We start from the raw sequence: 25432 nt of genomic DNA on the forward strand, positions 1-25432 counted from the left end.
CTTTTCATTATGTGAATCATGTACTTTACTCTCAAACCATTTTTTTAGTTTTAATGTCCTAGTGAATTGAAACAAATCAATTCTACTCTGTGTATAGTTGTAATGTGTCTTAGGGCAGAAGGAAAGTCCTAATGCTAGTACTTCCTTTTCAGAATCAGATAAACATCTATTTGACAGATTAATTACTGTCATTCTTTCCATTACTTGGTTGTCATTTGACCTCTTGCTTGCATTCCCGTTGGATTCTCCCTTAATGTTCCTGATCCTCTTTTTCCTTCTCTTCCTCTGCCTTTTTCTCAATGAAAATCTCTTCCCCTTCCTGCTTGTCCCATTGATCTCCCTTGGGTAATCAGGTCGAATTCCTTTCAAATATTGTCTTTTACTGCCCCACTGTCCGATTGAATTGATACATCACTCTCACTGTCTTCACTCTCTCTTGTCGTTCTTCCTTCTTCCCTCGGTGTTAAATCTTTTCCATTTCGTACTCTAAATTTATTAGAGAGCTGGGCTGGGATTAATGTTTCTCTAGATTTATTTCTGACTTGCTCATACTTCCTTCCAAAATTAAAAATTTGACCTTTTTCATAATCCTTCAAATCTCTTAAAAATTTCTGTTGTTTCTTTATTTAAAAAATTTCCTCAGCCTTCCTCAATTTCTCTTTCAATTTTCCCATTTCAGATTCACATTCTTCTCCAGAAATTCTTTCCTTCAATTCTTTCGTAGTTTTATCAATTTCTATAATTAATTTTTCACAATCCTTCCATGAATAGTTTACTAATATTTTTAACATATTCATGCTACACTGGTGATTATTTTCCATCCATTCCCTAATCATTTCCGGGTCTGGATTATCAACATTGGGAACTATAAAGATTCTCAAACCTCTGGGAATGCATCCCGTTTCAATATACTTTTGCAATGTAACTGCTTCCCACCACTTGGATTGTTCCTTTTTAGATTGTTTCCACAACATATCACATAGTACTTTTTGACTTCTATTAGTTTCTCCTGAACTTATCTCTATCCTTCATTACACTCACTTCCTTTTGAAATAATGTCATCAAACCATTGGTCTGCCACTGCCCGCCGCATAGCTTCCTTTTCTGTTACCATATTAAAAACTCTCTTATGGACACCTACACCACGATCACATCAATTACGGCGTCTTTTCTGTTAAGCCCTTCAAATCTATTATTAACGCCCGCTCAGTCCTACTTGCACAGTCTTAGGGTACCCTTCTTAACATGAATACCATCAGTCCTCCGACTGATGTGATCACAGCTCCTTGGTACCCCCAAGTGAATGGACCCCAAAATACCTGCTTCCACGTGCGTGCCTCTCGGCACTGATTGCTGCCACTTTTCTTTAGCTCTGTGTAAACCACTCGTGTATTTCCTTGAGCAGTTAACATGGTCCGCACGGCTCCACACTTGTTTTGTTAGATTGTGCGTTCAACTCAGACATGCTTATTCCTTAAAAACGGCCGAATGCCAATTGCTTCCGCATTCCTTCCGTGCATTCCAAGGACTGCGTACCTCACCACTGAATTCACTATGTTCAATTCAGCCCAGACACGCTATCCCATTAACCCCTTCAGTGCCTTGGACGAGATGATCTCGTCCAAGGCTACAGTTCCCCTGTGCCTTGGACGAGATCATCTCGTCCTAGGCACAGGGGAACTTGGGGGCGCGCTAGCGCGCCCCCCGTGCATCCCCCCTCCCTCCCCAAGTCGGGATGAAAGGGGAAGATTTGTCGCTGATTTGTCACAGGGGCCTCCCTAGTCGCGCTGGAAGCTCTGCTTCCAGCGCGATTGAAAAAGAAATGCAAAAGCATTTCTTTTTCAATCACTTGGGAGGCCCGGAGGGGCTTCAAAGGGAAGGAAAAGTATTTCCTTCCCTTTGAAGTCCCTCCGAGGGTTTCAAAAGCCGGATTGCTTGCAATCCGGCTTTTGAAACCCCACTAGACACCAGGGATTTTTTTTTTTTTATTGAAACACACAAAAGGGAGCGACCCCTTGGGCAAGGGTCGCTCCCAGGAGGGGCATTTTTTTGAGAAGGCCTTTTCTGCCCCCCCTGGGGGCAGAAACCTCTAGGCACCAGGGACCTTTTTTTTTTTTTTTTTATGTTTCATTTCTTTTTTTTTGGGTGGGGAGCGACCCCTTAGGCAAGGGTCGCTCCCCTTGGGGGGAAATTATATTTTGGCCATTTCTGCCCCCCTTGGGGGCAGATTGGCCTATTTTGATGAGGCCAATCTGCCCCCAAGGGGGGTAGAAACCACTAGACACCAGGGAATTTTTTCTTTGCGTGAATTTCACGCAAAGGGAGCGACCCCTTAGGCAAGGGTCGCTCCCTGGGGGGGAGGGCAATTTATTTTAGGCCATTTCTGCCCCCCCTGGGGGCAGATCGGCCTATTATTAGGCCGACCTGCCCCCAGGGGGGGCAGAAACCTCTAGGCGCCAGGGCAAATTTTTTTTTTGTGTTTTTTTTTTGTTGTTGTTTCTTTTTTTAGAGATGGGGAGCGACCCATCAGGCAAGGGTCGCTCCCCTGGGGGGCAAATTGTATTTAGACCATTTCTGCCCCCCTGGGGGCAGATTGGCCGATTTTAGGTCAATCTGCCCCCAAGGGGGCAGAAACCACTAGGCACCGGGGATTTGTTTTGTGGCGCCAATGTCACGCAGGGGGAGCGACCCCGTAGGCAAGGGTCGCTCCCGGGTGGGGTGGGGGTTGGGGGGACAAATTTATTTTAGGCCATTTCTGCCCCCCCGGGGGCAGATCGGCCTAATATTAGGCTGATCTGCCCCCGGGGGGGCAGAAACCTCTAGGCGCCAGGGCAATTTTTTTTTTGTTTGTTTGTTTGTTTTTTTAGAGATGGGGAGCGACCCATCAGGCAAGGGTCGCTCCCCTGGGGGGCAAATTGTATTTAGGCCATTTCTGCCCCCCTGGGGGCAGATTGGCCGATTTTAGGTCAATCTGCCCCCAAGGGGGCAGAAACCACTAGGCACCTGGGATTTGTTTTTTGGCGCCAATGTCACGCAGGGGGAGCGACCCCGTAGACAAGGGTCGCTCCCGGGGGGGGGTGGGGGCTGGGGGGGGGCAAATTTATTTTAGGCCATTTCTGCCCCCCCTGGGGGCAGATCGGCCTATTATTAGGCCAAACTGCCCCCAGGGGGGGGCAGAACACTCAGGGCACCAGGGCAAATTTTTTAGTTGTGTTTTTTTTTTTGTTTGTTTGTTTTTTTCGAGATGGGGAGCGACCCATCAGGCAAGGGTCGCTCCCCTGGGGGGCAAATTGTATTTAGGCCATTTCTGCCCCCCTTGGGGGCAGATTGGCCGATTTTAGGTCAATCTGCCCCCAAGGGGGCAGAAACCACTAGGCACCAGGGATTTGTTTTTTGGCGCCATTGTCACGCAGGGGGAGCGACCCCGTAGGCAAGGGTCGCTCCCGGGGGGGGTGGGGGCTGGGGGGGGGAAATTTATTTTAGGGCATTTCTGCCCCCCCTGGGGGCAGATCGGCCTATTATTAGGCCGAACTGCCCCCAGGGGGGGGGCAGAACCCTCAGGGCACCAGGGCAAATTTTTTTGTTGTGTTTTTTTTTGTTTGTTTGTTTTTTCGAGATGGGGAGCGACCCATCAGGCAAGGGTCGCTCCCCTGGGGGGCAAATTGTATTTTGGCCATTTCTGCCCCCCTTGGGGGCAGATTGGCAGATTTTAGGTCAATCTGCCCCCAAGGGGGCAGAAACCACTAGGCACCTGGGATTTGTTTTTTGGCGCCAATATCACGCAGGGGGAGCGACCCCTTAGGCAAGGGTCGCTCCCGGGGGGGGGGGGGGCTGGGGGGGGCAAATTTATTTTAGGTCATTTCTGCCCCCCCCCTCCCGGGGCCGGCTGAGCTGGAGGCCAAACTCCACAGGTAGGCACTTTGCAAAAAACACCTCTGTTTTCTGTGAAAAAATATGTTCTGTCCACGTTGTGTTTTGGGCCATTTCCTTTCGTGGGCGCTAGGCCTACCCACAGAAGTGAGGTACCATTTTTATTGAGAGACTTAGGGGAACGCTGGGTGGAAGGAAATTTGTGGCTCCTCTCAGATTCCAGAACTTTCTGCCACAGAAATGTGAGGAACATGTGTTTTTTTAGCCACATTTTGAGGTTTGCAAAGGATTCTGGGTAACAGAACCTGGTCCGAGCCCCGCAAGTCACCACATCTTGGATTCCCCTAGTTCTCTAGTTTTCAGAAATGCACAGGTTTGGTAGGTTTCCCTAGGTGCCGGGTGAGCTACAGGCCAAAATCCACAGGTAGGCACTGTTTTCTTTAAAAAAATGGGATGTGTCCACGTTGCGTTTTGGGGCATTTCCTGTTGTGGGCGCTAGGCCTACCCACGCAAGTGAGGTATCATTTTTATCGGGAGACTTGGGGGAACGCTGGGTGGAAGGAAATTTGTAGCTCCTCTCAGATTCCAGAACTTTCTGTCACAAAAATGTGAGGAGCATGTGTTTTTTTAGCCAAATTTTGAGGTTTGCAAAGGATTCTGGGTAACAGAACCTGGTCCGAGCCCCGCAAGTCACCCCTCCTTGGATTCCCCTAGGTCTCTAGTTTTCAGAAATGCACAGGTTTGGTAGGTTTCCCTAGGTGCCGGCTGAGCTAGAGGCCAAAATCTACAGGTAGGCACTTCGCAAAAAACACCTCTGTTTTCTCCCAAAATTTAGGATGTGTCCACGTTGCGCTTTGGGGTGTTTTCTGTCGCCGGCGCTAGGCCTACCCACGCAAGTGAGGTATCATTTTTATCGGGAGACTTGGGGGAACGCTGGGTGGAAGGAAATTTGTAGCTCCTCTCAGATTCCAGAACTTTCTGTCACAAAAATGTGAGGAGCATGTGTTTTTTTAGCCAAATTCTGAGGTTTGCAAAGGATTCTGGGTAACAGAACCTGGTCCGAGCCCCGCAAGTCACCCCTCCTTGGATTCCCCTAGGTCTCTAGTTTTCAGAAATGCACAGGTTTGGTAGGTTTCCCTAGGTGCCGGCTGAGCTAGAGGCCAAAATCTACAGGTAGGCACTTCGCAAAAAACACCTCTGTTTTCTCCCAAAATTTAGGATGTGTCCACGTTGCGCTTTGGGGTGTTTTCTGTCGCCGGCGCTAGGCCTACCCACGCAAGTGAGGTATCATTTTTATCGGGAGACTTGGGGGAACGCTGGGTGGAAGGAAATTTGTAGCTCCTCTCAGATTCCAGAACTTTCTGCCACAGAAATGTGAGGAACATGTGTTTTTTTAGCCAAATTTTGAGGTTTGCAAAGGATTCTGGGTAACAAAACCTGGTCCGAGCCCCGCAAGTCACCCCTCCTTGGATTCCCCTAGGTCTCTAGTTTTCAGAAATGCACAGGTTTGGTAGGTTTCCCTAGGTGCCGGCTGAGCTAGAGGCCAAAATCTACAGGTAGGCACTTCGCAAAAAACACCTCTGTTTTTTTCCAAAATTTAGGATGTGTCCACGTTGCGCTTTGGGGTGTTTCCTGTCGCCGGCGCTAGGCCTACCCACGCAAGTGAGGTATCATGTTTACCGGGAGACTTGGGGGAACGCTGGGTGGAAGGAAATTTGTAGCTCCTCTCAGATTCCAGAACTTTCTGCCACAGAAATGTGAGGAACATGTGTTTTTTTAGCCAAATTTTGAGGTTTGCAAAGGATTCTGGGTAACAGAACCTGGTCCGAGCCCCGCAAGTCACCCCTCCTTGGATTCCCCTAGGTCTCTAGTTTTCAGAAATGCACAGGTTTGGTAGGTTTCCCTAGGTGCCGGCTGAGCTAGAGGTCAATGTCTACAGGTAGGCACTTCGCAAGAAACACCTCTGTTTTTTTCCAAAATTTAGGATGTGTCCACGTTGCGCTTTGGGGTGTTTCCTGTCGCCGGCGCTAGGCCTACCCACGCAAGTGAGGTATCATTTTTATCGGGAGACTTGGGGGAACGCTGGGTGGAAGGAAATTTGTAGCTCCTCTCAGATTCCAGAACTTTCTGCCACAGAAATATGAGGAACATGTGTTTTTTTAGCCAAATTTTGAGGTTTGCAAAGGATTCTGGGTAACAGAACCTGGTCCGAGCCCCGCAAGTCACCCCTCCTTGGATTCCCCTAGGTCTCTAGTTTTCAGAAATGCACAGGTTTGGTAGGTTTCCCTAGGTGCCGGCTGAGCTAGAGGCCAAAATCTACAGGTAGGCACTTCGCAAAAAACACCTCTGTTTTTTTCCAAAATTTAGGATGTGTCCACGTTGCGCTTTGGGGTGTTTCCTGTCGCCGGCGCTAGGCCTACCCACGCAAGTGAGGTATCATTTTTATCGGGAGACTTGGGGGAACGCTGGGTGGAAGGAAATTTGTAGCTCCTCTCAGATTCCAGAACTTTCTGCCACAGAAATGTGAGGAACATGTGTTTTTTTAGCCAAATTTTGAGGTTTGCAAAGGATTCTGGGTAACAGAACCTGGTCCGAGCCCCGCAAGTCACTCCTCCTTGGATTCCCCTAGGTCTCTAGTTTGCAGAAATGCACAGGTTTGGTAGGTTTCCCTAGGTGCCGGCTGAGCTAGAGGCCAAAATCTACGGGTAGGCACTTCGCAAAAAACACCTCTGTTTTTTTCCAAAATTTAGGATGTGTCAACGTTGCGCTTTGGGGTGTTTCCTGTCGCCGGCGCTAGGCCTACCCACGCAAGTGAGGTATCATTTTTATCGGGAGACTTGGGGGAACGCTGGGTGGAAGGAAATTTGTAGCTCCTCTCAGATTCCAGAACTTTCTGCCACAGAAATATGAGGAACATGTGTTTTTTTAGCCAAATTTTGAGGTTTGCAAAGGATTCTGGGTAACAGAACCTGGTCCGAGCCCCGCAAGTCACCCCTCCTTGGATTCCCCTAGGTCTCTAGTTTTCAGAAATGCACAGCTTTGGTAGGTTTCCCTAGGTGCCGGCTGAGCTAGAGGCCAAAATCTACAGGTAGGCACTTCGCAAAAAACACCTCTGTTTTCTCCCAAAATTTAGGATGTGTCCACGTTGCGCTTTGGGGTGTTTCCTGTCACCGGCGCTAGGCCTACCCACGCAAGTGAGGTATCATTTTTATCGGGAGACTTGGGGGAACGCTGGGTGGAAGGAAATTTATAGCTCCTCTCAGATTCCAGAACTTTCTGCCACAGAAATGTGAGGAACATGTGTTTTTTTAGCCAAATTGTGAGGTTTGCAAAGGATTCTGGGTAACAGAACCTGGTCCGAGCCCCGCAAGTCACCCCTCCTTGGATTCCCCTAGGTCTCTAGTTTTCAGAACTGCACAGGTTTGGTAGGTTTCCCTAGGTGCCGGCTGAGCTAGAGGCCAAAATCTACAGGTAGGCACTTCGCAAAAAACACCTCTGTTTTCTCCCAAAATTTAGGATGTGTCCACGTTGCGCTTTGGGGTGTTTCCTGTCGCCGGCGCTAGGCCTACCAACGCAAGTGAGGTATCATTTTTATCGGGAGACTTGGGGGAACGCTGGGTGGAAGGAAATTTGTAGCTCCTCTCAGATTCCAGAACTTTCTGCCACAGAAATGTGAGGAACATGTGTTTTTTTAGCCAAATTTTGAGGTTTGCAAAGGATTCTGGGTAACAGAACCTGGTCCGAGCCCCGCAAGTCACCCCTCCTTGGATTCCCCTAGGTCTCTAGTTTTCAGAAATGCACAGGTTTGGTAGGTTTCCCTAGGTGCCGGCTGAGCTAGAGGCCAAAATCTACAGGTAGGCACTTTGCAAAAAACACCTCTGTTTTTTTCCAAAATTTAGGATGTGTCCACGTTGCGCTTTGGGGTGTTTCCTGTCGCTGGCGCTAGGCCTACCCACGCAAGTGAGGTATCATTTTTATCGGGAGACTTGGGGGAACGCTGGGTGGAAGGAAATTTGAAGCTCCTCTCAGATTCCAGAACTTTCTGCCACAGAAATGTGAGGAACATGTGTTTTTTTAGCCAAATTTTGAGGTTTGCAAAGGATTCTGGGTAACAGAACCTGGTCCGAGCCCCGCAAGTCACCCCTCCTTGGATTCCCCTAAGTCTCTAGTTTTTAGAAATGCACATGTTTGGTAGGTTTCCCTAGGTGCCGGCTGAGCTAGAGGCCAAAATCTACAGGTAGGCACTTCGCAAAAAACACCTCTGTTTTTTTCCAAAATTTAGGATGTGTCCACGTTGCGCTTTGGGGTGTTTCCTGTCGCCGGCGCTAGGCCTACCCACGCAAGTGAGGTATAATTTTTATCGGGAGACTTGGGGGAACGCTGGGTGGAAGGAAATTTGTAGCTCCTCTCAGATTCCAGAACTTACTGCCACAGAAATGTGAGGAACATGTGTTTTTTTAGCCAAATTTTGAGGTTTGCAAAGGATTCTGGGTAACAGAACCTGGTCCGAGCCCCGCAAGTCACCCCTCCTTGGATTCCCCTAGGTCTCTAGTTTTCAGAAATGCACAGGTTTGGTAGGTTTCCCTAGGTGCCGGCTGAGCTAGAGGCCAAAATCTACAGGTAGGCACTTTGCAAAAAACACCTCTGTTTTTTTCCAAAATTTAGGATGTGTCCACGTTGCGCTTTGGGGTGTTTCCTGTCGCTGGCGCTAGGCCTACCCACGCAAGTGAGGTATCATTTTTATCGGGAGACTTGGGGGAACGCTGGGTGGAAGGAAATTTGAAGCTCCTCTCAGATTCCAGAACTTTCTGCCACAGAAATGTGAGGAACATGTGTTTTTTTAGCCAAATTTTGAGGTTTGCAAAGGATTCTGGGTAACAGAACCTGGTCCGAGCCCCGCAAGTCACCCCTCCTTGGATTCCCCTAAGTCTCTAGTTTTTAGAAATGCACATGTTTGGTAGGTTTCCCTAGGTGCCGGCTGAGCTAGAGGCCAAAATCTACAGGTAGGCACTTCGCAAAAAACACCTCTGTTTTTTTCCAAAATTTAGGATGTGTCCACGTTGCGCTTTGGGGTGTTTCCTGTCGCCGGCGCTAGGCCTACCCACGCAAGTGAGGTATAATTTTTATCGGGAGACTTGGGGGAACGCTGGGTGGAAGGAAATTTGTAGCTCCTCTCAGATTCCAGAACTTACTGCCACAGAAATGTGAGGAACATGTGTTTTTTTAGCCAAATTTTGAGGTTTGCAAAGGATTCTGGGTAACAGAACCTGGTCCGAGCCCCGCAAGTCACCCCTCCTTGGATTCCCCTAGGTCTCTAGTTTTCAGAAATGCACAGGTTTGGTAGGTTTCCCTAGGTTCCGGCTGAGCTAGAGGCCAAAATCTACAGGTAGGCACTTCGCAAAAAACACCTCTGTTTTCTCCCAAAATTTTGGATGTGTCCACGTTGCGCTTTGGGGCGTTTCCTGTCGCGGGCGCTAGGCCTACCCACACAAGTGAGGTATCATTTTTATCGGGAGACTTGGGGGAACATAGATTAGCAAAACAAGTGCTATTGCCCCTTGTCTTTCTCTACATTTTTTCCTTCCAAATATAGGAGAGTGTGTAAAAAAGACATCTATTTGAGAAATTCCCTATAATTCACATCCTTGTATGGTCACCCCGGAATTCAGAGATGTGCAAATAACCACTGCTCCTCAGCACCTTATCTTGTGCCCTTTTTGGAAATGCAAAGGTTTTCTTGATAGCAATTTTTTACTCTTTATATTTCAGCAAATGAATTGCTGTATACCCGGTATAGAATGAAAACGCACTGCAGGGTGCAGCTCATTTATTGGCTCTGGGTTCCTCGGGTTCTTGATGAACCTACAAGCCCTATATATCCCCGCAACCAGAGGAGTCCAGCAGACGTAACAGTATATTGCTTTCCATAATCTGACATTGCAGGGAAAAGTTACAGAGTAAAACGTAGAGAAAAATTTATGTTTTTTTCACCTCAATTTCAATATTTTTCTTTTTCAGCTGTTATTTTCTGTAGGAAACCCTTGTAGGATCTACACAAATGACCCCTTGCTGAATTCAGAATTGTGTCTACTTTTCAGAAATGGTTAGGTTTCTGGGATCCAGCATTGGTTTCATGCCTATTCCTGTCACTGACTGGAAGGAGGCTGAAAGCACAAAAAATTGCAAAAATGGGGTATGCCCCAGTAAAATGCCAAAATTGTGTTGAAAAATTGGGTTTTCTGATTCAAGTCTGCCTGTTCCTGAAAGCTAGGAAGCTGCTGAGTTTAGCACTGCAAACCCTTTGTTGATGCCATTTTCAGGGGGAAATCCACAAGCCTTCTTCTGCAGCCACTTTTTCCAATTTTTTTGAAAAAAACGAAATTTTCACTGTATTTTGGCCAATTTCTTGGCCTCCTTCAAGGGAACCCACAAAGTCTGGGTACCTCTAGAATCCCTAGGATGTTGGAAAAAAAGGACACAAATTTGGCTTGGTTAGCTTATGTGGACAAAAAGTTATGAGGGCCTAAGCGCGAACTGCCCCAAATAGGCAAAAAAAGGCCTGGCACAGGAGGGGGAAAAGGCCTGGCAGCGAAGGGGTTAAAGCGGTGGGGCGCTAAAAAATGTCACATTTCAATCTTATCTGTCAATACACTCGTAATGCCTTTTTGAGCGGTTAACGTGTTCTCCACAGCTTCACACTTGTTCAATTTAAATGCGCGTTCTACTCCGACGTGGTTTAAACCTTGAAGGGGTCAGATGCCAAATACTTTCACATTCCTTCTACTTGCTTCTACTTCTTCTACTTCTTCTACTTCTACTTGCTTCAAAGACGGCGCTACCCGGCGTTTAGCGCCGTCTTCGAAGCAAGCAGAAAGATATATATATATATATCTCGGGTAGTGGGATCTGCCACTCAGCAGGTGAGTTCAGGGCTCTATCTTGATACTCCTTGGGGTGGTCACCACAAGATGAGCTCGTACAGTGCATTCTCCATTCAAACAGCTCTTGTTGGCAACCCGTAGAGTATTTTTAATGCACAAGATTTTTTTCATGCTGTGTAAATAGCACTGCATTTTTGTGTTAATTGAATTTTGGTTCACTTTATGTCTGGGCCTCTTCAGTCGTGTCTATTTTTGTGTCCCCCAGGATGCCTGACATCTAGCAGGATGTTTCTATTCATTGCATGGCCCTTCTAATTTTGTCTCTAAGACACAGGACCTTTTGTTGCTTCCTGATACCTCTATTGTATGTTTTTTATTGTTAATTAGGCACTCTGATTCAGGTAGTGGGCAGTAAGACACTGTTTCTTTGCTGTGTCACGTTGAGAGATATGGCTTCGATGTGTCTTTCACACAATGCAGTTTCTCATTGAATTTTAGGACAGTGTAGAGTCACATTATGCTTTCCTTTTTGTGGTTAGGTTAGTAATACCATGCATTATGTCTCTAGTACCAGCATTTAGGGTCACTCTGAGTAGATGGTTTTAGCCATGGCGTACCAGGTGATGGCTGTGTAACATCACCTGGTGAACTGGTTGTAGTGTATATTATGTTACAGCGTTTCCCATTAAGAAATTTATAGGCATTTTTTCTATTATGGTTTTCTCAAGTTCAGTAACTGTTGTGATGCTTTTCTTTTTATTTGTATATTTTTTTCCATATTCATTTTTCTTATGACTCCCTTAGTGTGCATCTAGGTGAGATGTCCATTTGAGGTCTCTGGTTTGTGGAGCATCCACCTGCTTTTGAGACCCAGTGGCAATTTCTTCCTTGTGAGATTTTCTTATTCTACCATGGTCTGAGCCAGTGATAACCTGAGGAATGGAGATTACTGGTCTCACCTAGAGTATTGACCTATTGTGCCTATGTGTTGCTATTCATAGACTGGGTGGTCAGTATGAGTGGATATCGTTCTATGGTGGTGCACCCGGTTTATTACATATGGTTTCCGTAAGTAGAATCATCTATGGGCTATTTCTGTGTTCACTATTTTTTTTGTTTTGCATGGTTTTTGGTCAAACTATGGTTCTTGGTACTCTTGTGGCTATGAACCTCAAATCATCATATGGATATCAAGTATGTTGAGTCGTCTGCAGTTCTTACATTTTTTGGCATTCTATTCTTTGGAGCTGCTTAGGTTTTTTCTTTACTGTTTATTCTATGTTTCTTTAATATTCCTGCTCTTAGGAGTTATTTGCTTTTGGCCTATTCAGTCCCCGCCTCCTGTTTATAAGAGCCTCTATGGCCTTAAGAAGGTATCCCGCAGGTTGTTGCAACTCTTACCGAAAAGCACGTCAGCGCTATTCAAAGGATCAGGAAGATTAGAACTTATGAAATACGACCGACTAGTGGGTCCATCAACTATTTCTGAAATTCCATACTATGCATTTATAATGAAGAATGTTACTACATATATGTAGGCATCAAGTGCTCTTTGTGACTATACAATCCATTTTTGAAGTATCTGATTGCTCAGCCGTAAGTTACAGTATATTTAGAAAAACTGTGCAAATCCTAATTTATTTGCTTAACATTAGGAGGAGTCTTTTTTGTAAATATTAAATAGTAAATAAAAATAACAATAAACATATGGTTTTGTGCTATCACCTGATGTGTTGTGTAATAATGATAATAAGGTTCCAGTTTGTATTATTATAGATTGAGTCTAATTCAACTGTTGTGTCTGCAAAAAGGAAAAGGACGGAGGACTGCCAGCAGTCATGATTGGCCGAATGGAAAACCGCATGCACTGGTGGTCTTCAGCATGGCGGCTCCTCAGCGGTCTTTGCAAAAGACTGCCGAGGTCGTAAAGACCTCTTTAATTTTGATAACATTCCTGTCTTCAAGTAAATCAGACCAACAGCATACCCCAAGATCCTCAGTGGCTACATACTCATCTCACACCTACCTTTTCCAGCTAAAGTCATGGAGAAAGCCATCAATACCAAACTTGTAGACCATCTAAAACTCCATCAAAGCCCAGACAGCTCTCAATCTGACTTTTGCACCAACCACAACATAGAAACAACCCTCACTGCAGCCTCTGATGACATTGTAAGCACCCTCGAGAAAGGAGGATGTTGCTTGGATGAAAAACAACTGCCTCTGGCTCAAACAGACAAAACTAAAGTCTTTATCTTTGGCAACAACCTCTTCCCCTGGGATGCCTCTTGGTCACCCTCTGAACTTGGCCCTCCACTCTCCCCTGCAGAACATGCCAAGAACCTCTGGATCATCCTGGACCCCAACAGATAAACACTGTCGCCTCATTATGCTTCCACATCGTGCGAATGCTATGCAAGAATTTCAAGTGGATCCGACATAACACCAGATAAACAGTATCCCAGGGTCTTATCACAAGTGGACTTGACTAAGGAAACACCCTCTACTTCAGAATCCCAGCTGATGTTCTATGCCGACCCCAAACCACCAAGAACGCCACTGTCAGACTCATCCTGAACATCCTGTGAAATAACCATATCTCTTCACACTTCAACAATCCACACTGCCTCCCAGTCCAGGAAAGATGTAAGTCCAAGCTACTCACAAATGTCAACAGAGCGCTCCACATCAATGGTCCAGCGTACCTCAACCACTGCCTCAACTTTTACCAGCCCACCAGACACCTTCAATCTGCATCCTAGGCAAAAGCACACCCCCTTGCATCAAGAAGACCAGATTCAGAGAATGCTCCTTCTCATAACTCACAGGCAAGACTTTGAACAACTTTCTGCAACACCTCAGAACCTCCCCCTCTGTCATGAACATCCAAATGAATCTCAAGACATGGCTCTTCCAAAGGAAATAGGCATGATATCCTCCTCTTCCCTCAGTTCTGCTTTACTCAATGGCTGGATACCCTCACAGGAGCAGTCTACAAATCCACATAACATAACAAAATCTACTGTTTAGTAGTGATGAGTTTCTTTCACAGCCCTTCTCAGCCCTATAAATGTGCAGATAGGCCACATATTTATCTCTCCATCAGGACAATATTCATCCTGAGTTTTTTCTCCCTTCCCTCCACTTTGAAAGACATCTGTCTTGAGAACATTTTCCTTATCAAAGGAGAGATCAAATGTCACTGCCTTCTGTTCTAGAAGCTTCTCGAAATAGGGAGTAAGACACCATTCAAGGATTATAACCTGCTTTCACTTTTGACTACTTGTAGTCAAAGGGGACCCACCTCACTGATTCCACCCCATTTGCTACTATTGGGACTCGCAGAAAACCAGAAGCCTTGTTCCATAAAGGACAGGGCTAGGGCTGACTTCTTTAATACTAAAGGGGCTGAAAGGGATGGACTTTGGGAGAAGCTATGAGGCAGGCAGAGAGGCTTTTACCCAAGCTCTCTCCTGCTATCCTGCCAAGCTGTAGGGCAACTCCTTGTAGGATTTATACCTAGTCACAGGAACAGTGGTGTACATTTGTGAAAGAAAGGCCATCTTGCTATGATTCATTTAAAACACTCAGGTAGACATTATAAAACACTGCTCCCACCTCTCTCAAATCGGAATTCTGTAGGAACAGAGAACAGTCAAGACTCTCTGGTGGTGAACTTATGTCTGCCTGAACAAGGGCTAAGGAACATTCCTGCACCCTCTAAAAATGTGTGACTCTGGGAAGCAGCTATGATGGTCAGTGAAAATGACTAAGGGCTCAAGGACATCTTTGAAAGAAGAATGAGAGAGATCAGGTGGAAATAGATTTTCGCCTGTGGTCTTGGAAAAATAGTTTTTCCCCAATGAGCTCATTGGTTTAGTGTATAAGGGAAAAACTACTGAAATTGTAATAACTTGTAAAGTACTATAACTGAAGAAAAATGATTTTTTTTTCTGCAAGTTCTAAAAGTTGGTATTTAGAAGTATTTTCATCTCTGATGTGCTGAGGTTCTCCAATAAAGACTTGTCATCAACCCACACGGCATACACGTTGGAAATTGGATTTTGGGTGTTGTTCTGATTGCTTTTATGGAAACCGTAGATAAGCAGTTTTTTCTCTGCAAGTTCCAAAGTTAGTACTTGGGGACATTTTAATCTCTTTTGAATAGAACCAGGTTCTGATGTTGTCAGACAAAGACACATCTTTGGTGGGCAGGATGTCTTAGACTGTTCATCTCTGCTGTTTGCTGCAAGACTATAGGCTACAGTGAGATCTCCTGAATAAATCTTCTTACCTTGAGAAATCCTGTCTGACAACGGCTCAAGCTTTTCCCTGCAGATTAGGCCCAATGCAGGCAAATTGCGAGAGCTAAACAATGCATCAATGTTTGCCTGACAATAATGCTATGTCACTCCATCGCCAGTTAGCTGTTAACTTTGCCTATATCTCAGTCAACTGCTCCATAGGCTAACATTTTATTTTTACATTTCTAAGATGTTCTATAAAAACCTCTTAATGTTTTGTGATCCCTACAACATATGTTTGCCATTTTGATGTCTTTAATTGTGATGTATTAGTCTTTTTAACTAAGTTGGCGTGAGCAGGATTTTAGGCATCTCTCTGTTCTATAGTTTAGCATTCCAGTTTCCCACAGGTAAGTACATAGCACTGCTGGTTTGTCTTGCACGTTAGTAATGATGGTAAATGTATTACTAGGCTTTCATTAGAAATAATGACACTGATGGTGACTCGGTTATCCCATTTCCCTAGCCCTTATGGCATCAAATTTAAGGAGAACAGACGAGCAAAGAGCAATATTCTATACAAATATAATGTCAACATAAAAAGAAATGTCATTTAAGAAGGGCAATGATTTACACCACAAAACTCATTTTTCCTCTTTGCTCATTTCCAGGATAATTCAGACTTTTGCTACTAGAATTTTCATCTGCCATTAGTGTGGAATGTTTACACTCACCAAGGGGCTTGGGGCAAATTTAGCAATATTTAATTCTTGAGCAGAGCATGAAAGAGGTTTCTCCATGAATGAATGTATCATTTTAAGCTTTGGGTTGAGTGATTTCAGTTCAAATCCTCACATTCTATTAGTACTAAATTGTAATCCTATAGTTGGTCACATTGTTAGTGTTTATTTATGTTTGCTCTATAACAACGTGTGAAGTGGGGTACCAGAATGCCAGAGATACCAGATATCTTTTATTGAATGCCAGAAGTCATGCCCATGTTGATCTTACATTGAGATAAATCCATCCCCCAGAGTGATGAAACACCACAACCATGTCGGACAGGTAGAGAGTCAAGGACTGTCACTTTGAAGGTCTGTTAGGTTTTCTTCCGGATTTCCTGAGGAAAGTGTGGCTCCTCCCAGTAGTCATGGAGCTATCTCCATTTTAGTAGATGTCAAATGTGTTTTTAGTAAAGTCCAGATAGAGGAAAAATAACCCAAGGGGCAAAGAAAACCTCCTGGGCATTATTGTAGCTCTTGAAGGAAGATGATCAGCTATGCAGATGGAGATGAACAAGGTACCCAATTCTCCCTGGCACTAAGGCAGACAAAAGAGCCATGCAAAGACTTCAAGAACAAAAGGGGTCAATGGGAAATATGACTGCAAAGGAACAAAAATGAGGGAGAAAAGTAGTAGCAAGTTAATGATGAACAAAACAGAAAACAAGGGAGCAAATGCTTTGTCATACATCCATAAGTTTGTCAACCCCTTCTTTATATCTGTGTCAAACAGAAACTGACAATGCAGGAAAAAACTCAACTTCATCCTGAATTGAAAACCTCAGTCAGTAATTTTTTTAATGAACCACCATTTTGAAAAGGGGCTATTCTTTCTTCTTTCTTGCAACCAATGGTATCATCTATGCACAGGAAAAACCCCAAACTTGACATATTTTGTTCAATGCGTGGTTCTGTACTGCAACCACCACTCTTCTCTTCCAAGACTCCATGTATGTCGCAGTGCACTACTTGGAGTGATTGCAACCATTTATGTGCTAGCACAGGATCATGAGGATGCAGAGCCACAAGTCCTGAAATGCACTACCTGACTGAGGTTTTCTGAGATGATATATAATGCCAGAGATGAACCTGAGAAATCTGCCTGTTTATGCACAGGTTTTCTATACAGTCTTCTTCTTAATCAGTCTATTTTAGTGTAATATTTCACTTAAAATGTCAGAGTTGATACATATTAGAAGTGTGTGTGTACAATGCCCAATTATGAAGAGCTCACACATGTATCAAAATGTATACCTGTCAAATACGGATACTTCTGACATTTTCAAAAATGTATACTTCCACTGGTATCTTTCATATTTAGTTGAATCGGGAAAGAATGTTTTTATTGATGAGTGAATGGTTAGGTTTGTGATACCTCCTGCACTTGCACAACTATGCCATCTTGCAATCATGAGTGACTTTGCTGTTGGTCTGTCCCCTTTCAACTATCTCCTCTCTTTGCAGAATGGAAAGATTTTCATTGCAGATTATAAGATATTGGAAGGCATTCCAGAAAATATATTGGATGGTCATAAGCAGTACATGGCTGCTCCCTTGTGTCTTTTTTACCTCACACCCCAGGATGAGATGATACCCCTAGCTATCCAGGTAAGGTGTTTTATTTGATGAGCCATCTTACGTGTTCAGAATTTTGTCTGGAATGTAAAGATATTAGATGATTGTTTTTATTAGGTTATTCTGAAACAATATTTGATTAAATTGTCACTTGAAGAGTATAGATGTATGAGTCTTAACTTTGGAAAGAACCAGCCCATCCTTCTACAATACCAAAGGTTTGCCTTTATGACAACAGAAGGTGCTCTGTATGGTCGAGTTAGTTTATATCTATTTAGGATTTTTACTATCCACAGTTTTGTAACCTCTTTACCCAGAAACTTCACAGGAATTTTATAAGGAGTTCACTGGAATTTAGGCTAGATACTTTGATGATACCCACACTCTTTAATCACTTTGGTGCTGAGGACAGAACGGTGTTGTCCTCAGCCACAGTGATCGTGTGCTGAGGATGGAACTTTTCCATTCTCATCACATGACCACCTAATCCCTCTGCTGTAAACAGCAGAGGGATTTCATTTTTGCTTTTTTTTTGCAGTGGAGTCTGGTGAGGCTTTTTGTTGTTGTTTAATGTGATAACAATTGCATGCATGGCACGCCGATGTTATTACATTGAAAGTGAAAGCGAAATGAGCAAATTGGCTCATTTCACTTTGACTGCTTTGGTACTCGCTGGGCTATCTCAGCCCTGCCCACCAAAGCACATAGAAGAGGTTTTGTTTGAAAGGGGCGAATCTCCCCTTTCCAATGGCACCTGTCCCAGGTGGATCCCTGCTTGGGGATCACCCAAGGAGGGTGATCCCCAAGCAGGAATCCATCTCACTAGACACAAGGGATTTGTGGGGGAGGAGGAAACCATGCCCCCACAACTCCCCCAAAAAATAGGAACAGTCTTTCTGCCCACCTGAGGGGAGCTGATGGGGCCAATTACCCCTATCTGCTCCCTTGGGGGGTAGGAAGCCCACTAGACACCAGGGATTACTGTTTTAATTTGTATCAGTTGCGGCTGGCAAGCATGGGCATGGCCAATCCCCCTCCTTCCCAATAAAAGGGGAAAATGTATTTCTGCCCCTCAGGGGGGTATAGGGCAAATATCCCCATCTGCCAGCCCGGGGTGCAGAAAGCCCGCTAGACACCGGGATTACTTTTTTTTGTTGGTTGTGGGCTACCCAGCATGGGCATGGCCATGTCCTCACTCCCTCAAAAATGGGTAAACAATCTTTCTGCTCTCCTGGAGACTAAAGCATTTCATCACAATGGCAAGCAAGAGGGTATTTGATTCTTTAGGGTGTTGTTTTTACAAGTGGGCCTGGAAAGTTTGGCTAACTTCCAGTATCATCCCACTTGTAATGGTGAACAGCTGCACTTTTGGGCTTAAGTAGGCTGCCACCTAGAAAAACCTACCAGACCCAGAAAGTTCTGAAAAGTGAATATCTGGGGGAGTCCAGTGTGCTGTGCTTCATATCCATCCCACACCGTGTTCTTACCCATAATGCCCTGCAAACCTCAAATGTTGACTAAAAACACACACCTTTTCCTCATATTTCTGTGATGAAAACTTCCGGAATCTGTAGAAATCCATACAATGCCTATCACCCAGCATTGTCCCACTTCGGCCCATACAAATGCTGTGCCACTTGTATGGTTGGGCCTAGTGCCAGAGACTGCAAAATATCCAACCAATGCCATTAGGAGTCCCCATGCAAGGGTTCCCATTGCCCTTGGTTCGATAAGTGCCTGTCACTGGCAATAGACCCAGCCACACAAGTGAGGTACCACTTTTTATAATAAGACTTAGGAGAATGCTCGGTAGAAGAAAATGTGTGTCTCTGAGCAGATTCCAGAACTCTCCATCACAGAAATGTAACGAAAATGTTTTTTTTTGGTCAAAGTTTGAGGTTTGCTAGGCAATCTGGGTAACACAGCCTGGTGGGAGTCATGCAAGACGCCCCATTCTGGATTCCCCTAAGTTTCTAGTTTTGAAAAAGAGGAAAGGTTTGCTAGGTTTCACTAGGTGCTGATTGATCTAGAGCCTGAAATCCATGGCCAGGCACATTGCAAAAAAGGGGTTAGTTTTCAGTGGAAACATGTGATGTGTCCATGCTGCATTTTTGGGCAGTTTCCTGTTATAGGCACTAGCCCTACCCAAACAAGTTATGTACCATTTTTATCAAGAGACTTGGGGGAATGCTGGGTGGAAAGAAGATTGTGGCTCCCCTCAGGGTCCAGAACTTTCCATCACAGAAATGTGAGGAAAATGTGTTTTTAGACAAATTTTGTGTTTCGCATGGGGTTTTAGGTAACAGAACCTGGTGAAAGTCCCACAAGTCACCCCATCCTGGATTACCCTAGGTGTCAGGTTTTCAAAAATGTACAAGTTTCCTAGGTTTCCTTAGGTGCTAGCTGTGCTAAGGCGTAAAATCCACAGCTAGGCACATTGCAAAAATCTTGTCTGTTTTCAGCGGAAACATTTGATGTGTATATTTTGCGTTTTGGGCAGTTTCCTTAAGCTGCCACTAGACCTACCCACACAAGGTAGGTAACATTTTAATCGGGAGACTTGGGGGGGGGTCATAGGATAGTAGGATAAGTGTTATTACCAATTGTCTTTCTCTGCAAATGCACCTTCCGAATTTAAGACAGTGTGTAAGAAAGAAGTCATTTTGAGAAATGTCCTCTAATTCACATGCTAAAATGGATACCCACAAATTCAGAGATGTGCATACAACCACTGCTTCTAAACCCCATATTTTGTGACCATTTCAGAAATACTTAGACTTCCTTGACACCTATATTTTACCAAATGAATTATTGTACATCTGGTACACAATGAAAAACTATTGCGAGGTGCAGCTCAGTTATTGGCTCTGGGCATCTTGGGTTCTTAGTGAACCCACAATCCCTATATATCTTCACAACAAGAATGGTGCAGAAGATGTAACAGTGTATTGCTTTCAAAAATATGCCATAGTTACAAAAGTTACAGAGGAAAACATAGACCCAATAGGCTCTTTTTGTCACTCACTTTCAATTTCAACTGTTACTTTCTTTACGAAAGCCTTGAAGGATCTACACAAATGAGACTGTGCTGAATTTAGAATTTTATCTACTTTTCAGGAACGTATAGCTTACAAGGATCCACCATTTGTTTCACACATATTTCTGCCAATAACTGGAAGGAGGTTGAAAGCATAAAAAAGGAAATATGGGCTATGTCCCAGGAAAATGCCAAAACTGTGTTGAAAAATGTGTTTTTCTGTTTCATGTATGCCTGTTCCTGAAATCTGGGAAGATGGTGATTTTAGCACTGCATGCCCTTTGTTGATGCCATTTGCAGGGAAAAGAACAGATGCTTTCTTCTCCAGCACTTTTTTCCCATTTTCCCCAGTAAACGCAAACTTTAGCTGTATTTTGCTCATTTTCTCATTCTCTTCCAGGGTAATCCACAAATCCTGGGTATTAGAATCCCCAGGATGTTGGAAAAAAGGCATACATTTGGAGTGGATAGCCTACGTGGACAAAAAGTTATGGGGGCGTAAGTGTGACCTACTCCAAATAGGCAAAAAAAGGCTTAGCACAGGGAGAAGGCATAACAGCGAAGGGGTTAACTTTCAGTCAAATGAGATCTATAAAGATCTCCAGAATCTGAAGTGACAATGCAGGGGGGTAAATGGGATGGGAGATGGAGAGAAAAGAAATGCTCTGTTTTCTTGTAATCTGGCTGCTGAGTTTCTGACAAGAGGCAAATTTTCTGGCTATTGATTTCCTGACATGTCTTATCTTATTTTTCTTTCTCATTTTGTAGGTGACCAATGTCCTGCTTATCTCTCGGGCTCCTTGTTCCTCTCTTCTTTCCTGTAGTCAAAATAAAGGGCTTTACATACACCTCTTTAGTGCAACCATTACCCATGAATAGAAAACATGTTTCCCAAAAATGTAAGAACCAATGACTTCAAGCAGAAAACTATATTTTTCAATAGAAAAAACAATTTTGCGAACATTATGCTTGATTCATAAGGATTATTCTAGGAGTAAGCTGACTTTCTCCTCTATTTGTAAAAGTAAGTCAATCTACAGGTTTTCAAAACGCCTTATAAATTGGTTCATATGCAATCACAAGACGTTTGTGTGCCTTGCTTGTTCCAGTGCTGCTTCCATATCATCTTCAGAGCACAAGGTTCCCTGTGGATTCAGTCCTATGTGACTGGATAGTTACATAATTCTAGCAGCTCTTATGATAAGAGCTAACATGTTTCCAGTCTCTTTACCCCATATAGCTGTGGTTGTAGCATCCTTGTCTCACATTAGACTCAGATTATTTGTCAACTCTGAAATTTTCAGTGGGATTTCTTAAAATCATAGAATATGAAATGTTAGAATGTTTCCAATGTTCTTAACGTTCTGTTTCAGCAAACATCATCCAAACATCATCAAATTCTAATGTGTTGTCCTGTTGAGCTATGTTCAAACAGCAGCTGCTTGCTCAGTAACTACTGTAGTCTAGTAACTAGTTCTTTGTGCATCTTTCTTTCCAGATAAATCAGACCCCTGGTCCAGAGAATCCCATCTTCCTGCCAAGCGATAACGAGTGGGACTGGTTGCTTGCCAAGATCTGGGTGAGGAGCTCCAATTTTGCAACCCACCAGTCTCTGTCCCATTTCCTGAGAACACATCTCTTTGCAGAGGTGTTTTGCATTGCTACATTGAGGCAGCTCCCAATGGCTCATCCTCTGTTCAAGGTAAGAAAAATGAACCAGATGGTGCAAAGAGACAATGTAAATTCCAAGCTCAGTAAATTGACTTGTCATACAAATGGAGCATACCATTAAGGTGATCATGGAGGCCTAACAATGTTATAGTCTAAAATATGGGGTAATAGCCCATAACGCAAGGACTTGGGTATAAACAGCATCAGACGTAAGTGGTCCCCAAGGGAAAAGTGTAGCCCTTGACTTCTTTGGCCACCATTTTATTTTAGAACCCCTTCAACAAGGAAATTCGTCAGACAATGTTAGACATAAAACATTAAGTTACAAAAGTGCTGAGGAGTGATAATCCAGATTTGTATGAAGCACCCCCTGAACCTGTGTCGCTAATAACCATCTGCCTGTCTTTTTTCAGCTCCTGATGCCCCACCATCGCTATACTTTGCAAATTAATGTGCTTGCCAGAGAGCGCCTTATCGGACCTGGAGGGTCATTTGACAAGGTAAGATTGAGACTCATCTTTGAAGGCCATCTCTGTAGCTGGCATCCAAAAGAGGCCATACTGAAGAAACACAACATAGCATATGCATTTGTGAAATGTCCATTAATTCTTTGGCCTAACAGGTATTTAATGTCACTCAACTAAGAAGTATTCATTTTATCAACCTCAGAAGGATGAAAGGCTGAGTTGATTTTCTAGAATTTAAATCTGTGACCATGAGGTCAAACGCAGATGCCTGAAGTGGCTGCATTAGTCCACTAAGCCACCATAATAAACGTATTTACACAGTGCATCTATTTGCAGACTTTTGTTACTGGCTAGCTATTTGATTCTCTCTACTAAAAAAATGTTTTGTTGGCACATTTTTATGTGAGTAACAGACTGCAAAAGAAGCTTCCCAGTCCACAATAATAAGATGCAGCGTACAGCATTCTTGATTTGCCTTTTGCAAGCTTCAAACCCCTGAGGATAGATAGGTGTTTGTACAAGCAGAAAAGGATCTTAGCAGATATCCCCTTCGTATACATCTATCTCATCACTTGCTTCTCGTGTACTATTTGAGGACATCCATGCAGTGGACTGAGATTTGTTTTATGTCAGACACCTCCTAGAGTGAAGGATACTATTTACATAGCATATCACTGAACCCTGAATTGTCTAGGCATGCTTCAGATGCAACAGGATTGGGTTGCTAATACTAAAAAGAGAGAAGACTCTCAGCAATCATGACATCGAGAGTGGAGGCTTTGACACTTACGATTTTGCCTGCAGGAGAACAAAGCATAAGCCTGGAAAATAAACTATTCCAACCTGTAATGTAATCTAGCAAATCCTAGAAAAGCGTGTCCTGTCCTTTAAATGGACACATTTTAACCAATCAGGACCCAGCTAAACCCTGATCTTTAGCACCTACATATGAGTACCCCAATACATAAGTGAGAGTAAGTCTTATTCTTTCTCGTAGATTGTCACCATCACATCCTTTGTAGCCTTGCTTATGGACAGAGGGATTTGCCTTGCTCATCAATCAATGCTGCTTGTGTGCTATGTTTGCACAATATGATTCCTGTGGGACCTTGTCAACATACAGATTTATGGGAATTCTGAACACTGGAGAAATACTTTCATCTAGCCAAAGTTTTTCTAAGTAGGTACAGACTTAAAGTCACAGTACAGTACATATAATCTTGTACCTAAACATTCAATAGGACATTTCACATACAATACTATATTTTTTGCTTAAAGTTATGAGATGCTGAATACAACATATAAAATTAATCTCCTTCTAACTGTAAACTGGAGATGCAGAATTTCTCATAGAGATAGTGTAATATTTAAGAAAATGTTAATGTAGTTACTTAGTGCATCAACCATTTGCTGATAACAAACACACTTGAATAAAATATTAGACACCCTCACACCAGCTTCTATCAAACTTGGACACACTCACCTGTTAATGCATCAAGAAGATTAGATAGCACCAAAGTCATGCTTAAAGCAGTCAAATAAGCTGCATCACTTGTAAACCAAATCCCAGCCCATCTTTAACCAACGGCAGCCGGACCTTTACCATTCTATGGCATGTACTAACAATTGTTTAAATCCTTTAGCAGCACCTTGTGGACCTTATCAAACACCCAATGCTTCATGAGTAAATCATTGGCACCCATCCTATATATAGAGTGGAACGCAATACCCAAAATGTATCAATTGGTGAATCTGGTCTACGAGTAAACCAGACAGGAGAATTATAGAAAAGGGACCTGACCAGCAATTACAATTTCCATCCACAGAACACTGCGATTGGGGTAGCAGGAATCGCTGAGCTGATCGCAAGAGAAATGGAGTATGTAAACTACAGTTCTATGTGCATTGTTGATGAGCTCAAATCCCGTGGGGTTGAGTCCTTGCCCAACTTTTACTACAAAGACGATGGGTTGAAAATCTGGTCAGCCATTGAAAGGTGAGGCATGATTTGTTTGTCTGCGATGTTGGGATGTTTGTTTTTTCCAGTGATGAATTAAGTAAGAAAATGTCTCTTTTGTATGGTCACACCCATTTTTGCTGAATTTTATAGCTGTGTTAAGGCTCTGCACAGTAAGGCACTGCTGGCCATTGCCAATGTATCTGCTCTGAGCTGTAAAACATGTAGACATTGGCTAATACATTATTGGCATATTTAACTCTTCTATAAGCAATAGTATATGGTTTGGACTGAAAACTACACCCATGGTATGGAAAGGTAAATAGAACCTGTGAACTGCAGCACTTACTGTGCACAGATTGTGCCACAAACTATTGTAACAGGACAAAGCCTACAGGTGTAACCTGACTGCTGAACTTTAACCCTGCACCTCATCCTGTCAAAACAAACCTTTTGGCAGGGGAAACAAATTCCTTTTCAAATTTTAATAAGTCAGCCCTGTGTAGGCTTTGTAGCCTACAAGGTAAGGCGTATGTTATTTTAAACTGTGACATGTAGAAATGTAACGTTACCATGTTACAGCAGTGATAAGCTCACAAAAGCTATTATCACTGCAGAAAGCCCTGGCTGCCCTACAAGAAAACTAGAGTACAGACTAAAATATCAATTTTGCATCTCAGCTTTGGGACCGGATAGAAAACAAATGTAGCCACTATTTTTTTGTATTTATTAAAAGCCAAATTCAGTGGTGAAGTTTGTAATAATTAGGAAAGGTAACTTATAGAAAGTTAAATTTTCCCTTTCTTTGTGCGTTATTTGCAGTAGCCCTCAAGCAGCTGTCAATCAAGTGATTTGCCTTAATGAAGTGAGAAAACGTCCATTGCGGGCACACTTGCATGGGTGTGGGGTATGTTTTTCATCCCCTGACAGGAAGAAAAATTGGTGTAG

The 25432-nt window shown here is 43.6% G+C and overlaps 1 protein-coding gene across 1 annotated transcript in view; it reads left to right on the forward strand.

Annotated features, from left to right (window-relative positions):
• Window positions 1-25432, forward strand: part of LOC138268101 (hydroperoxide isomerase ALOXE3-like) — a 343013-nt gene that overhangs the window by 246521 nt on the left and 71060 nt on the right. The window contains exons 7-10 of the mRNA XM_069217476.1: window positions 17242-17385; window positions 21888-22091; window positions 22474-22560; window positions 24354-24523. Coding sequence (XP_069073577.1) covers window positions 17242-17385; window positions 21888-22091; window positions 22474-22560; window positions 24354-24523 — 605 coding nt within the window. The remainder of the gene's footprint in view (window positions 1-17241; window positions 17386-21887; window positions 22092-22473; window positions 22561-24353; window positions 24524-25432) is intronic.

This window comes from Pleurodeles waltl, chromosome 12 (assembly GCF_031143425.1).
Source record: "Pleurodeles waltl isolate 20211129_DDA chromosome 12, aPleWal1.hap1.20221129, whole genome shotgun sequence".
Taxonomy (NCBI): domain Eukaryota; kingdom Metazoa; phylum Chordata; class Amphibia; order Caudata; family Salamandridae; genus Pleurodeles; species Pleurodeles waltl.